Source organism: Sceloporus occidentalis, unplaced genomic scaffold (genome assembly GCF_023333645.1).
Source record: "Sceloporus occidentalis isolate IW3139 unplaced genomic scaffold, rSceOcc1.0.p SCAF_98, whole genome shotgun sequence".
Lineage (NCBI taxonomy): Eukaryota > Metazoa > Chordata > Lepidosauria > Squamata > Phrynosomatidae > Sceloporus > Sceloporus occidentalis.
In genome coordinates this window covers 423756-439222 of record NW_028317078.1, presented here as the reverse complement: position 1 = coordinate 439222, position 15467 = coordinate 423756, and the positions used below count along the sequence as shown (strand labels likewise).

Below are 15467 nucleotides of genomic sequence, written 5' to 3'. Positions count from 1 at the left end.
AGCGACAGGAGCTTGCGGCCTAGCTTCCGATAGACTCCCCGGCCTTTCACGATAGGGTACCGCCTGCCCGTTTACGAAGCGTTGTAGCTTCCGGCTTCTTCTGTCACACCGGGTCCCCGACATTATGGCGCCGCGACTCCAGCTGGAGAAAGCTGCCTGGCGGTGGGCGGACACAGTGAGACCCGAAGACGTGGGGCAGGAGCACATCGAAACGGCTTACCGGGTCCGCCTGGAGCCCTGCGCCCGGGGCGTGTGCAGGTACCAAGTCTCAGAACCCAGCATTGGGCTGCTATCTGCAGGGAATAAAAGTACAGGCCCTGCGGAGCAGAAAGGCGGGCGCAGCCGAGAGCGCCGGAGATACCGTCCGCTAGACCTTCAACAAGTACCAAAATCACGTGTGGGCTCAGCCACGGCTTCATTTAGTATTTTAAGCCTTTCCTGGAGGGTCTTGTGCTCTACATGCTGTATAGGCGACCCCTCAGTGACTTAATCACCTCGGTGCTGCGTCCAGCGGTGTAACGCCTCTGTGGGGCTTAGGGAGGTGGGGGGCGGTGTAACGCCTCTGTGGGGCTTAGGGAGGTGGGGGGCGGTGTAACGCCTCTGTGGGGCTTAGGGAGGTGGGGGGGCGGTGTAACGCCTCCGCGGGGCTTAGGGAGGTGGGGGGGGCGGCGTAACGCCTCCGCGGGGCGCAGGGAGGTGGGGGGCGGCGTAACGCCTCCGCGGGGCGCAGGGAGGTGGGGGGCGGCGTAACGCCTCCGCGGGGCGCAGGGAGGTGGGGGGCGGCGTAACGCCTCCGCGGGGCGCAGGGAGGTGGGGGGCGGCGTAACGCCTCCGCGGGGCGCAGGGAGGTGGGGGGCGGCGTAACGCCTCCGCGGGGCGCAGGGAGGTGGGGGGCGGCGTAACGCCTCCGCGGGGCGCAGGGAGGTGAGGGGCGGCGTAACGCCTCCGCGGGGCGCAGGGAGGTGGGGGGCGGTGTAACGCCTCCGCGGGGGCAGTGTAACGCCTCTGCGGGGCGCAGGGAGGTGGGGGGCAGTGTAACGCCTCCACGGGTCGCAAGGAGGTGGGGTGGTTGGTGTAACGCCTCCGCATATCTGGCCAACCGAGGAGCCGGGAAGGAGCAGGTTGAGAAGGAATTCTGATGGCTCCGTGCAGAGTTGTTGAAAAGAGAAAACATTTCATGTATCCGCCAGTTCTCGAGGAAATGGAGCCGAGCCGCTTCCCCACCACGGCCACCGAGCACAAGCAGTTCCGGTGCTGGAAGAGCGCGTCGTGTTCTGTAAAATGCCCCTGCTTGAAAATACTCAAAGTTTCAGCGGTGATTATAAGCATTCACCTGACTGTGTACTTTACCTACGCCCATCTTTCTGCTCTGGTACCTAAAGCTTTATATTGCCGGCCGCAGGTAACTGACTAACTGGCCGGCCTCTCCGTGTAGGGGCCGTTGGGGACGCTGCCCCGTGTCGCTGCGCGTGGCGGGGACGCGCTTCTCCTGCGGGTTCCCGGGGGTAATCCTGTTTCTTGGTGTCCTTTAGGAGAAACTGTAAAGGAAATCCGAACTGTTTAGTGGGGCTCGGTGAGCACGTCTGGCTCGGTGAGATTGATGAGAACAGCTTTCACAACATCGATGACCCGAACAGCGAGAGGAGGAAGAAGGTAGGTGCCTTCAGAGAGTAACGGTATCCAAGCTATCCGCGCACGCCACTCGGCACAGGATGACTCGATGCCGCGTCCTGAAACGAGAAACATGTCTCGCGCTCTGTCGTTAACAGGACACGTTTGTTGGTTTGACCAATTTGGGGGCCACTTGTTACGTGAACACGTTTGTCCAAGTGTGGTTTCTTAACATGGAGTTCCGCAGAGCTCTGTATCTGTACGAGAATTTGCGGAGCGTGGCCAAGGCCGAGGAGTGCATCCAGGAGGATAAAGGTGCGTCTGGAGGCTGCAGGGCGTTTTGCTGCAGACACGCGCATGCTGCGTACCTTCGCTGTGTTTAATGCGGCCGACCGTGTATCTTCCCTCCAGAGTACGAGCCCCAGTCCGTCTGCGAGCAGCTCCAGTACTTGTTTGCTTTACTGCAAAACAGCAACAGGCGGTACATCGATCCATCTGGGTTCATCAAAGCACTCGGCCTGGACACCGGACAACAACAGGTGATTGCCTTTGAATTTTCTGCCCAAACGGGGCAAATCGACGCATTTGTCTGACGCTAACTGGGTTTACTTACTGCTTTCAGGACGCCCAGGAATTCTCCAAGTTGTTTATGTCCCTGCTGGAGGACACTTTGTCTAAACAGCAGAATCCAGATGTAAGAAACATTATTCAGAATCAGTTCTGTGGACAGTGTGCTTATGTCACAGTGTAAGTTATGGGTTTGTACTTATCTCGTGACCCGTGGAGGGTTAGTGCGGGAGTGAGGATGCTCGGTGACTGCCTAGCGGTCCCAGTGACTGTCTGGGGATGCGTTTGGTTAGAGATCATAGAGAAACCTAGTGTGTGTCGAGCAATGACTGGTTTGAATGTCGTGGTTTGTCTTATCACAGCTGCAGTCTCTGTGGCCGGGAATCTAAGTGCGTCTCCAAGTTTTATGAGTTGGAACTGAATATCCAGGGACACAAGCAGCTCACGGACTGCATCGCCGAATTCCTCAAGGTACTGTGTGATCAGACTCGGGATAGAGGGGAGGTATTTTCATCCCAGCAACCCCTAAAACTGTTTTCCCGGATAGGAAGAAAGGCTGGAGGGTGACAATCGCTATTTCTGCGAGAACTGCCAGAGTAAGCAGAACGCTACGAGAAAGATTCGCTTGCTTGATCTGCCGCCGACGCTCAATCTCCAGCTGATGCGTTTTGTGTTTGACAGGTGAGCTGCTGCCGTAGCGGCTGTAGGATTACGTTTATTGCTCCCCAATGGAGTTAACTTTTCTAAATGTTTAATCTGCGTTTCACAGGCAAACGGGTCATAAGAAGAAGCTGAATACATACATCGGGTTTTCAGAGACTCTGGACATGAACCCATCTTTAGAGGGGACTGGTTGGTGCCGTTTATTATTTTAGATTAGATTAGTCTCTGCATGGGTTTGTTTTAAGTATCAGGGGCCCAAGAACAACTTTTAAATGTTGCAAGTGATCTCCAGAGCGATATAATAAAGATTCAGACGTTTATATACTTCTGATCGTCTCATAGTAAATTAACGCTGAGTTTTGCAATTCAGCAAAATTCATTCAGGGACCAAGTGGAAGCACGGTATTTCTGTATCAGGAAAGGTGCCAGAAGTTAGGGTTCCATCTAACAACCTATGTGTAGGAATAGTAATAGTGAGGATCGGGCTCTGGAACAGGGGGACTCGGACAAGCTCGGGGAGGCAGGAACGCAGCAGGGTCAGATAATGTAATGAAAGACTCTCATAGCAGAAATCTGTCATATAAGTGATGTCATCAAAGTTATGATCGTATAGTCTTCTCTCTGGTCCTCTAAATAGAGCAGCCAGTGTTTATGACACACAAGCCAACCTCGTACAGTGTTTGTGTGGGAACAGATAGGGACCACGTTTAGAAAGAAGCCGTTACAAACCGCGCTAATGACAGAGACTCTGGTTTGCTGACAAAAAGCTTCTGTAATAAATCTGAGTCAACGTGGAGAATATATCCTGCACTAACCACAGCTGCAAATGTGCCGGAGTCGGGTCAACAGATGGTTTACTTTGTGTCATGTCTCCCCCAGACGGAAGGTTTGTGTACGACCTGAGTGCGGTCCTTATACACAGAGGAGTGAGTGCGTACTCTGGCCATTACATCGCTCATGTGAAGGATCCTCAAACTGGCGAATGGTATAAATTCAACGACGAAGAGATAGAGAAGATGGAGGGCAAGAAACTTCAGCTAGGGATTGAGGAGGATCTAGGTAAAGCCTTTAAGTTGTGAGTGCAATTTTAACATCTAACTTTATTTAGCAATATTTCCCCATGTGGCTCATGTCTTCCCGTGTGATGGTGAAGCCTATCAGACAAGCTTTTCCCATAACACAGGAACCGCCGGTTGGCGGGATGGGTGAATATCGTTCCGTGTCATTCCCAGTGGGAGGTGGTGGCTCTGCCTATACAGGTAACGATATGGGTAACAATCCTAGGGAGCGGGTGCACCAGCAGACCTAGAACTCCTGCAGGACCTCGAATGGTCGATCGATATGAAATATCCTAGTGAAACCCTGAAGGACCTTCCTCCTTAAGGTTCCGGAACAGCTTGGATCTGATGGTGGTTTTATAGGACAAGATAATAAATGATTATGAATCAGGAGGCTTCTGGTGTTAGTGGTATCTTCAACATTTGGGGGTGCCCTGGGGCTTGTATCTGCCCTCCCAGACTCTCCATCTTGGTTGGTCAGGAACCTCCCTGTGGGCTGAAGGCTCATTCCATCTCTACAATGCTGATGTCTGGGGCAGAGGCAGAGGATGGACCTGCGGGTCAAATCCACAAAGCTGCTGTTGGGTAGAACCACGTATCTTCATTGAATGTTGTCTGTTAAAGATTGTGGTTCTTCAATCCCTTCTCTTTCCCTAAAGGGTCCTCCATGTCTCCCCCTGCTGTACCAGGAATGGCGTGGAAACGGAACGTTACCGGAGCCTTTCCTCTAATTTCTCCCCCCCCCCCCCCCAATTAAACTGTTTACATTTAAATTTTTTATTTCTATGCTCATTATAAAATGGCTGCTGCAACCTATAGGTGGCCGGTTCTGCCCATACCTGCTACGGGAAATAAGGAGAAGAGAATTTCGATTTGTGGCTTCTGTAAATTGCGTGAAGCCGAAACAAGCTGGATGTTAAATGCGGATAAACCCTGCTTATCTGAGACTGGTTTCCGCTGAAAGGTGGATTCCTGCCCGTTGTACCCGTTTCTTGAATTGTGAGGCTCCTTGGCATGATTAATGTTAGCGTCCTCCATGTGGCCACCACCTTATCCCATGTCTGATGCCTGCTGAGTTCAGCGCAGGCTGTGCTAATGCTTGATGTGAGGAGGATGAATATTGATGCCTCGCTCGGCACCGCTATGCCGTCTTATATTGACTGCTCTTTGTACCCTGATACCCGCAGAGCAGTCTAAAGCCCCAGCGCGCAAACCTAAATGTGCCAAAGGCATCCACTGTTCCCGCAACGCGTACATGTTGGTTTATCGCCGAAAGTCGGATGAGAAAGAGGATGTACCTTTTGAGGTGCCAGGTAAGCTATTGAGAGGGTTTATTGGTTGTGTGCTGTGCATGGACTGTCTGGGGCTGCCATGTTTGGGTAAAAAATCAATCATGGACCCTTTGATTGGAATATTGGGGGGACGTCACAGTGAGCATTTCTTACACAACCTTCAGCTGTCACGGACATTAATAATGTGCTGAAAGTGGATTTCCAGATTTTCTTGTGTATCGCGGGTGAGACGTGCTTTTATCTAACCGGCTAATATACGGGTAATCACCGCCGCTCGTAGAAATGTCTGACGTTTCGCGAATGTGTGATCTGTGTAACACCACGTGGAGGTTACAAGCCCGTCTTTGTCTCCCGCGGATAACCGGACCCTCTGACTGTCTCTGGTTCTCTCGCCCGTCTCGCAGCTTTTCTGCAGAAGCTGGTGGAACTGGATAACTGCAAGTTTGAGGAATGGTGCGTGGAGATGTCTGAGATGCGCAGAGAAAGCGTAGACAAAGGGAAAGCCAAGCACGAGGAGGTGAAGGAGCTGTACCAGAGGTTACCTGCTGGAGCTGGTCTGTAAGATATTTTAATACTGCCTTTAGCGTCAGGCCGTCTGCATGTCTTGCTCGCTGTGCTGGGGGTTGGGGTTTAGAGCATGAGAGGTTCTGGGGGTTCAATCTCACAAAGTCACGGTTATATGCGGGGCTGCAGTCCGACGCATGTGTACATGTACCTCGGCGTGTCTCTTATGGTAGAGCCTCCTTTCTGGCTCCTAACCTACAGCAGCCTTAAGCTTCAAAAATATCGTAAGATCTGTGGCGGAGGTGGACGCGCCGCCGGAGAAACTTAAACTCATCCATGATTCCAGCGCTCGCTTCGCTCCGGCGGCTGCTCTCCTCTGGCCGGCATGCACCTGGCCTGCTCTCCATTCATTTGCTGTGAGGTTTTTATATTTTAAAGCTTGTGATTTAATTATTGAAAGAGTGAACGATATCTCTGCCCTGCGACATGCTGTGTGTGTTATCTGGGGTGGGGGGGACATTGTTTTAATTGTTCTGATTTATTCTTGTGCCGGGGCTGTCTACAGAGTATTAGAGCTTTTCTATTATCACATAACGCAAGAATTTGCCTTTTTTTATCTGATCCGATTAAAACCCTAAGTTTTCTCGCTATGTGCCGTTTCTATTTAAACTTCTTAATCCGTGACAGACACTAATTTAGAAACGGCTGATTGTGTGTTAAATTATATCGGTTTTATTGCAAATTAAAATGTTTCATTCACTGGAGGGTTTTTTAACGAACTGTCTAATATTTCCCTTCCTTTTTGCGAAGAGGTTTTCTCCTGCCGCTCGTCTTATCGGGATGTCCTCTCTGATTTAGGGGACGCCTATGAGTTTGTGTCTCTGGAATGGCTCCAGAAATGGCTGGATGAGTCCACACCGACCAAAGCCATTGACAACTCCAAATGGCTGTGCCCACACGGCAAGCTGCACCCTGACAAGACTTCCATGATGAAGCGGATCTCTGCGTACGCAGCAGAAATATTTTACCAGCGATACGGGGGAGGCCCTCGCCTCAAAGGTGAGCGTCGCCATCTTTCCCATTATCTGAAGGCCATCTCCCAGCACAGGCCCGTCTTAGTTGGGTGTCTGCGGACGGGGCCTGTTTTATACCCCTGTGTCATCTGTCCATCTCCCGTTCCAGCTGACGCGTTGTGCAAGAACTGTGTGGTGGAGCGGTGCCGGCTCCTTCGCCTGAAGAACCAGTTAAATGAAGATTATAAAACCATATGTAACTTGGTGAAGGTTACGGCCAGCAGGTAGAGACTCTTATTCATGAATACGTTCTCCTAATGTGGCTGTGTCTAGAGTTTTGCATTTGTCATTGAATGATGGAGGGGTTAATGCTTGGGGGGATGTGTCTGAATCATATAGGGGTCTGGCGGCCACGTTTTCATTTCCCTTTTTCAATACGTGCGTTTAGCTGTAGGCCCGACGTGGCGATCACTTATGGCTCGGTGCCAAGTTTCTAATGCCACGACTGCAGCCTGCAGATAACCGGATTTTGTTTTAATTCCAGTGATGAAGGCTTTTGGGTTGGGAAGGCATCGCTGCGACGCTGGCGCCAGTTGGCGTCCGAGCAGCTGGGTCAGCAGGATGATGAACTGGATACGAGCAATGGGAATGTTAATGGAGACGCGCCGAAGATGGGTAAGGTCACCACGTGTGTAAAGATGGCAGCCTGGGGCTGACGCTGTGACTTCTGTAAAATCGGGCTTTGTTTTCTTTATTGTTACGCTTTCCGCTCCTTCAGATTCAGATGATTTGCCTGAAGAAAAGAAAGAAAGTGAGCCGGAGCTTGGCTTTAATGAAGACATCGTTTGCGAGCACGGTGAGACGTTTTGTGCTTTACGTATCCGCTGGTCTGTGTTGGGTTTGGATGTCCTGTGTACGTGGCATCCGCCCGGCGCGTTTGGAGGATTTGCGTTTGTTTTACAGATTTAATGCGTCTTTTAGGTGGGCTCTGCATTGGTGAAAGTGAGAGGAAAGTGATAACGGATGAAGCGTGGTACAAACTGAAGGTGTACTTCCCTAGTGCTCCAGAATTTCGGCACAACCAGGAGTCCTGTTCCCAGTGCAAGGTATTTCCAAGAATACAATAGTCCTTCGCGCTCCGCTGCAAGCAGGGGTTTTACGCGCCAGAGCAAGATTCTTGGGGAATGTCCTGAGAATTCTGGATTTCTGTAGCTCTTGCGATTTTGGGTTTTTCCCCCCCTAGGTTTTAGAAATGGAAGGTGAGAAGAATGAAGCCCTCCATAAGATGATGGCAAGCGAGCAGAAAGCAGCCCTTTTCAACCTCTTCCAGGACAAGAACAGGCCGTCGGCCGCCAACTGGCCTCAGGTATCTGGTGACTCCGAGTATCCTGAGCCGTTTTCTCACGCCGGAGTCTTTTGTCTCTGGGGATATATATATATAAATAAATATAATATAATATATATAGCTACACCGCATGCATTACACTGACGCTTTAACGTCCTTTTACCAGGAGATTTCCGAGCTCTACGTCGTCTCGCAGTTTTTTGTGGAAGAGTGGCGAAAGTTTATACGGTAAGCGAGTAGTTTTTGGGGGCAGACGCTTTGTTTTATGTGTCGTTTTAAGGCAGTTTGGAGAATTTAGATATTTTGTTTCTGAGACAGGAGGCCAACAAGATGCAGCCCTGTGTTGTCCCTGGGTAACAGCATCCTCCTGTGTCCGCACGGGGGCATCATGTTCACGTTTTCCAACATGACCAACGAAGACGCCAGGCTGTGAGTCTCTTTTCGAGAGAGTAATCCATCCAATGTGAACCGCCATCCCAAATAATGCGTCCTACCCTTTCTTTGGCACAGTGTAGCTCTCTTATGGCCTGAAGAATGGGAAATCATGCGGAAGCTCTTTATCGTCGATTACTCGATAAGGATTAGCAGATCGTTTGTGACGGAGGGCAATGGGATTGTAGCTGTGCAGTATGTGTCTGAGCCAGGTAGGTGCTTTGTACCGCGGGACAGCTATTTAAATAAATCCTCCTTCGGCACTCTCGCCATCATGTATCCAAAAAGATCCTCCTGTTAGGTAACTTGGGCTTTAAAATATTGTCTGCAGACGTGTGTGAATTCTGTGTCGGAGCCCGCAGGCACCCGCTGTGTTTGTTAGGAACGGGCATTGCTGGAAAATGCAGGTTTTCCCTCTAAAAGCTGCTTTAATCTGTTTGTCGTCATTTCAGAGATGTGTCCAGACTGCCGGGAAGGGCTGCTATGTCAGCAGCAGAGGGACATGCGCGAATACGCCCAGGCAACAATCTACATCCACAAAGTAGTGGATAACACAAAGGTGTGCGCTTATTTTCATGATATCATGCATCAGGGGCTTGTTACTTGTCGATTTTAGCCTGACCCGCGCGATCCCGTCCCGTAGGTGATGAAGGAGGCTGCTCCCGAGCTGAATGTCAGCAGTTCCGAGCCCGAGGATGAAAAAGATGATCCGCGACCCGAAGGGGAGATTGATCCAGATTTCCACCAGGTGCCATTATTTTACCTGCCCCGTACCTGGCTCTCTTGGGACCTCGCGGTCTTTACTCTTACACCCATTCTGTTTCTGCAGACAAACGGAGGAGTGAAGCGTCAGAAGGTGTCCAGCCAGGGCCACGTTTCCCACCACAAGCAGGGCATCCGGCGCAGCACGCGGAATAGGAAGGTGCGGGGAGAAAAGGCTTTACTGGTCTCTGCCAACCAGACCTTAAAGGATTTGAAAATCCAGGTAATTCAGCCTGAATGCAATGTTGGCGAGGAGGCAGTAAGAGGATATAAATGTGACAACACGCGCTTTCTGTAGAGGGTTCTGTCTATACAGACCGTCGTCGGGTGGCCCCCGAAAGGTTTGCGTGTTCTATGCCGATGTGTCCCGTGTGTCGTTTCTTTAGATCATGCACGCGTTCTCAGTGGCTCCGTTCGACCAGAACTTGTCCATCGAGGGGAAGGTGTTGAGTGATGACTCCGCCACTCTCGGTGACCTGGGGATCATTCCAGAATCTGTGATTTTATTAAAGGTACGAATGTGTCCTGCGCTCTGAGATACAGAGTAGTTTATCTGTTAAGAAATGTCCGGCCTTTATGGATTTTCCTTTGGTCTGCAGGCAGATGAACCGATTGCAGACTACGCTGCCATAGATGATGTGATGCAAGGTAAGTAACGCATGGGGGGATTTATAACGGCGTTCCCAGTCTGGGGCGGAATCATAATCTGTTTGGAGTAAATCATCGGGATGAGATTATGCACGTATTGGCTGTTTGGGTAATAGTTGAAATATGTATATTTTGACATTTTCTTAATATCTGTGTATTCGTCTCTCCCCAGTTTGTATGCCAGAGGAAGGATTTAAAGGTAAGTTGTTTGACACGTTTCTATGGCGATTTACGGGAATTACTTAGAGGAACTCTTATGTAAAAGCGAGACTTTTGTCAGAATGGCCGGAATTCGTTAACACAATTGTTTTCTTTATTTGCCAGGAACGGGTCTTCTTGGGCACTGACGCGGGGTTCGGCTCGTATCGTGGAGCACCGCGGTGTTTCCGTTCAGACCGAAGACATTGGTTTTCCCAGGAGGCCTTTCTTCCAGATTCATCTCCCACTCCAAATGCCTTATGACTACAGCAGATTGCACTGATGGACTGCCGACCGAGACGACGGGATAAATGGATTTTTTATATGTACATAAAGGAGAAAATAAAGTGTATCATGTTGAGGATCAGCCGCCATAAAACTTTTTACATAGAGAATTAAGGGGAAATAGTTTTATGATTCTTAGACTTATGTCTCGCAGCGAGGGTCTCCAGGCGGCCGACGACAGACTTTCGTATTTAAATGGTGGACTTGGCCGGTTCCTGGGGGTCCTGCGCGGCGGCGGGCTGGTGCCCCGAGCTGCTGCCGGTGCATGGCCTGCCCGTGAGCGTTATGCAGTCACTCTGTGTGTTATGTGATCAGACGCAGTATGAATAAAGCCTGTGAAATGCACCGGACACGACACGTCTTCCGGAGTCTGCTTTCCGAGCCGGCCGGTGGGTGGGAGCCGAGACGTTTGCTCTCGTTTAGCCCGTGCGTCACGTTTAGGATGGCTGCGGCTCTCGAGGCGTTTGTGGGAATCTGTCACTAGTCTGCAGATCCCTTTAAAACGTTTTTTTCTACGTGTAGCTGTTTTGTGTTTTTTGTCTTTTTAGTACAAGAACCGTTTCTCCCGTATTTTTACTCTTGTTTAAAAAAATAAACAAAAAAAAACTTGGGGTGGAATCCAAGATGAAGATGATTGGCTGCGGCTGTTCATGGATTCCTCGTTGCCCGTTTGCAGGACTTTTCCGGCTCTGTGTCTCGTGCCCGGGGGGGGGAATTAAAGACTCCTTTCAGAAGAATCCCGCGGCCGGCCCGGCTCCCGTCTGGCGGTCGGGAGGAACGTTTACATGTGTAATGCTTGGCGGCCATGTCTGTCTGCGGTCTGTAACATGTTCTATCGTTTTTGCAATAATGTACATGCTTCGTGCATTGCTATCTCATGTAGCATGCGAATAAAGGCGGTGAGAAGGCGCATTTAGACATAAATTCCTTTTCTGCGTGAATTTCTTTTTTCCTGTAAATTCTAAACACTGGAAAGCCGTATAAGTATATTATGATTACAGAATGAATGCTCTGCGGTGCTGCGCAACGGGGCTTAACACTAACAGGTCGCAATCCACACGGCAACGGAAGGTGTGCGCAGGAGCTTACGATCCGGGAGGAGGTAACTGATTAAATGATGGTACTGAACACTAACTGGGGCGTAAGAGGGTCGAGGACACCTGCCGACAGAGAGAGGTGGTAGGAGGGCAGTTTAGCGGGCGATAAGCTTCTCTGATGATGGATTGTCTGTGGGGTTACACCAGGTGTTGGCACGGCCGGTGATGTCCTTGGGCAGGTGTTCTGCCGTCACCTGTACCCGCTGCTGTGACTGACGTGCGTTCCCAGGACCTCTGATAAAGCCGGTATTTAAGAGCCGCCTGGGATGGATCGTCTCTTCGATACGATGTTCGGACTGGTTATCACGTTGCTGCTGGCGGTGGGAGGTGAGCGCTCCGTCTGTTACTCGGGGGTTAGAATGGGGGGTGTTGCTAGTAATAAATTGGGGGAGGATATGGGGTTAATGCAGCATGGCTCACTTTGCTTCTTTAGTAACATTAAAACCATTGGAAATGCAAAGATCTGTCGGTTTAACGTCCGCCGATATAAAAAGTTAAATTCCAGACAGAGAACATAATGGCTGCTCATGTCCTGAATAAACGTGGCTGCCTGTGTCCCCCACAGTGTACGGCTGTGGGACCCCCACATACGCTCCACAAAGCCGGGTGGTGAATGGGGAGGACGCCGTCCCCCACAGCTGGCCGTGGCAGGTAAGTGGCTCCTGGAGATAGGGTAAAACCCACATACCCACACAGATTCATCGCACTAATAGCCACTGGCACCCGGGAGCCTGGCTTTTAACGTTCTCCTCATTTCTTCCCAGATCTCCCTGCAGTATGAAAAAGCCGACGCATTTCACCACACGTGTGGGGGGAGCCTCATTGCTCCTAACTGGGTCCTGACTGCGGCTCACTGCATCTCGTAGGTTCTGCGGCCGCCTCTCTCTTCGCTTGGGGGCGAAGTTTTAAATGTTGATCAGTTACCATGGAAACCAATTAAACGTTCCCGCTGATATGGCCGCCATAGACCAAAATCCATCTTTCTGTGTTACCCTCTGTGACCCTGAGTGTATTGTTTGTGCTCCAGATCCGGCCGTACCTACCAGGTGGTACTGGGAGAACACAACCGCAGCGCGTCCGAGGGTGGGGAGCAGATCATCGCGGTGGACAGCACAGACATTTTCGTCCATGAGAAATAGAGGAACAGCTGCGTGGCTTGCGGGTAGGGGGCGCTCTTGTTACCTGGGGTGGTATTGTTCCTGATATCACGCCAGTTCTAGGCTGGTCTGAATGTGTCGCCTTCTGTGATGGACAAACGGTCATCATGACGACGTTTTTACCTCCCGCAGGAACGATGTCGCGCTCATCAAACTCTCCAGAACCGCGCATCTAAATGACCAAGCGCAGCTCGGCTGCCTGCCCCAGGGAGGGGACATTCTGCCCAATAACTACCCCTGTTACATCACAGGCTGGGGTCGTCTTACCAGTACGTATGGGGGGAGATGGGTTTACGCTACCTGACATAAAGACGTTTCTTCTATCATTTCTAAAATTCCTGCCGCCCCGGCAGTTCATATAAGACGAGTCTGAGAGAGGCAAAGATCACACGCGATCCACGATAAGACTTTTAATCTGCGTTTTTTGTCTCCCTGTGTTCTGCCAGCCGGGGGAGCTCTCCCTGATGTGCTGCAGCAAGCTCTCCTGCCTGTGGTGGATCATCAAACCTGCACCCAGAGGGACTGGTGGGGCAGCTCCATAAAGACCACCATGATCTGTGCTGGAGGGGACCTCCAGTCTGGGTGTAACGTGAGCTCACTGCTGTCAATCTACCTTTAATGCATGGAGTCCAAGGGGCTAAACCCTGCGCAGCAGCCCACTCGTTATGACCCCTCTTTCCTGTTTTCAGGGAGATTCTGGGGGACCCCTGAACTGCCAGGGCCCTGACGGTAGGTGGGAAGTCCACGGCATCGCCAGTTTTGTGTCCTCTTTGGGCTGCAACGCTCTGAAAAAGCCAACCGTTTTCACTCGAGTTTCTGCATTCAACGACTGGATCCAAAACGTGAGTGGGGGGTGGCAACAGAAAGAATCTGCCGGCCCCATCCGGCCACCGTCTAGTCGCCCGTTTCTCCTGCTGTAAAGACCTTAATCGGTCATCTGTCTCGTCTTAGATTCAGGAGCCGTATGTCTATCCCATGCATGTTTAATACCCTCACTGTATTATCCTCTACCACCTCTGCTGGGAGGCTGTCTCACTTCTCCACCACCGTCTCAGTAAAATACCATCCAGGTTAAAGTTTATTTTCAAGGCAATATATTTATTGTGATCTTTGCGTTTATCATCTAGATTATCGGAAAGAATTAAAGCTGCTGCTGTTATCTGTGAAATTGGGATGTGCTGAATCCACCGCCGGAATTCTCCGACACTGACCACAGCAGATCCTCCCGATACTCATCCAAAATAAACACTTTGAATAGCAATACAAGCTCCCTGTCTTTCTTTACTGTAACTAGAAGCATGGGGCAAAGTACCCCTCCTTTCAGAGCACTCCCATCACTCCCAGTACATGGCATGAAATCAAAAAGTCACTTCTTGGTACTTAAGGGAAGCTCCACACATAGGCGGGCACTGGTTTCACGTATGCACAATGACATGTTCTGAGACACAATAAATGTATGTGAGCCCCAGCGTGGCCCTCAGGGGGCGCCAGCAATTGGTGTTCTTCTACTGCCAGGGGACATAGTACAAGGGGCAATATTATAACTCCCATCACACCTAAAACATAAGGATATCATAACGCTGTATAAATATATATATATATATATATATATATATATATATATATATATACACACACACACACACACCTCTCCAGTGACCCGTTCATTAACAGAAATGTACAAAGAATCATTTCATTCATAAAAAAGGAGCGGATTCTTTACAGTGAGGGCAGTAAAAGGTACGGAATTCTCTGCCGGGAGAGAAGGTTCTATCAGATACACCGGATGTTCCCAAAAGGGGTAAATGGAGGTATAAATGACGAAATAAACAGGAATATTTACAGCTTTTTGATTCAAGAAGGAATCTGATCGCCTTTTGGAGTCAAGAAGGTATATTTACCCCCCTGAGTGACAACATGCGAAATATAGTGTAATTGGGTTCTTTGGTTCTTTCCTTCTTTTTTTTGGGGGGGGGGGGCGTGATGAAGATACCTACTATGCTTCTAAGCCTGATGTAGCGCCATCGTAAGTAATAACGCTGAGCGTGTGGTCCCCTCATCATACAAGGACCCCCTAACACAACCCTGGCTGAAGCCCCCGTTACAAACTGGCCAGAATACATCGATCAATTCTGGCGGCAGCCTGATTCACATATACTTTTATATACTAATAATCAGGAAGCCTTGGAAACCATGTTTATTTCAGATTGAATAATATACATACACTCGTTACAGACATGAGGAGATTCACAGTGTTAGCCCCTCTATTAATTAACAGGCATGATCAGACATCACACACACAGTCACACAAACACACACTCTGTGACAAACACAGTCACACAAACACACACACTGTGACAAACACAGTCACACAAACACACACACTGTGACAAACACAGTCACATACACACAGTCACACATACATACCTGTGAAGCGTACGCTCCATGAGTGGCTTCTGAACTCTCAGGTAATTTAGGAGAGTTGAGAAGTCTCTCCTGAGACCTCCTTCACTCAGACGTCTTATTCCGGGACAATAAGTCCCATTGCAGGACTGTCCGGGGCAATCCGGGACATGCGGTTACCCTACTTCCGGCCCTGTCACAGCTTATTGCCGGCACCAGCGGGGTGCGTGGCCCCAGGTCACCGGCTTCCTAATGAAATCCCAGCTCCTGCCATGGCGGAGTTCCCACATTCCGTGTAATGTACAATGTAACCAACACATGTACGGAAAAGGGGCCCCCATTACACCCCATGGGGGTAATAAAAGAAACACGCAAAATATTCAGTGGGGGTAGTACACAGACTCCATTGATACTTTGTAGGGTTAATACAGA

At 50.2% G+C, this 15467-nt stretch overlaps 1 protein-coding gene and 1 pseudogene across 4 annotated transcripts; both read left to right on the top strand.

Moving 5' to 3' along the window:
* Positions 1 to 124: 124 nt before the first annotated feature.
* On the top strand, positions 125 to 10242 carry LOC149284166 (ubiquitin carboxyl-terminal hydrolase 48-like). 4 transcript variants are annotated; one of them, XM_089497058.1, is made up of 27 exons: positions 125 to 258; positions 1533 to 1653; positions 1770 to 1926; positions 2023 to 2150; positions 2234 to 2358; positions 2541 to 2649; positions 2726 to 2859; positions 2948 to 3030; positions 3721 to 3900; positions 5087 to 5212; positions 5596 to 5745; positions 6554 to 6754; positions 6878 to 6992; positions 7253 to 7383; positions 7493 to 7564; positions 7690 to 7814; positions 7952 to 8074; positions 8220 to 8281; positions 8372 to 8482; positions 8564 to 8697; positions 8938 to 9044; positions 9129 to 9233; positions 9315 to 9470; positions 9634 to 9759; positions 9847 to 9895; positions 10068 to 10094; positions 10220 to 10242. In XM_089497058.1, exons 1-27 carry the CDS (start codon positions 125 to 127, stop codon positions 10240 to 10242), a joined length of 3114 nt encoding a protein of 1037 aa, XP_089353184.1. The 4 variants fall into 4 exon arrangements, with proteins under 4 accessions (XP_089353184.1, XP_089353183.1, XP_089353186.1 ...); XM_089497057.1 differs by having other exon boundaries at positions 3721 to 3905; positions 5089 to 5212; XM_089497060.1 differs by lacking the exon at positions 6554 to 6754.
* A 1520-nt stretch (positions 10243 to 11762) lies between these two features.
* LOC149284165 (chymotrypsin-like elastase family member 3B) lies at positions 11763 to 15334 on the top strand (annotated as a pseudogene).
* The last annotated feature ends 133 nt before the right edge of the window (positions 15335 to 15467 follow it).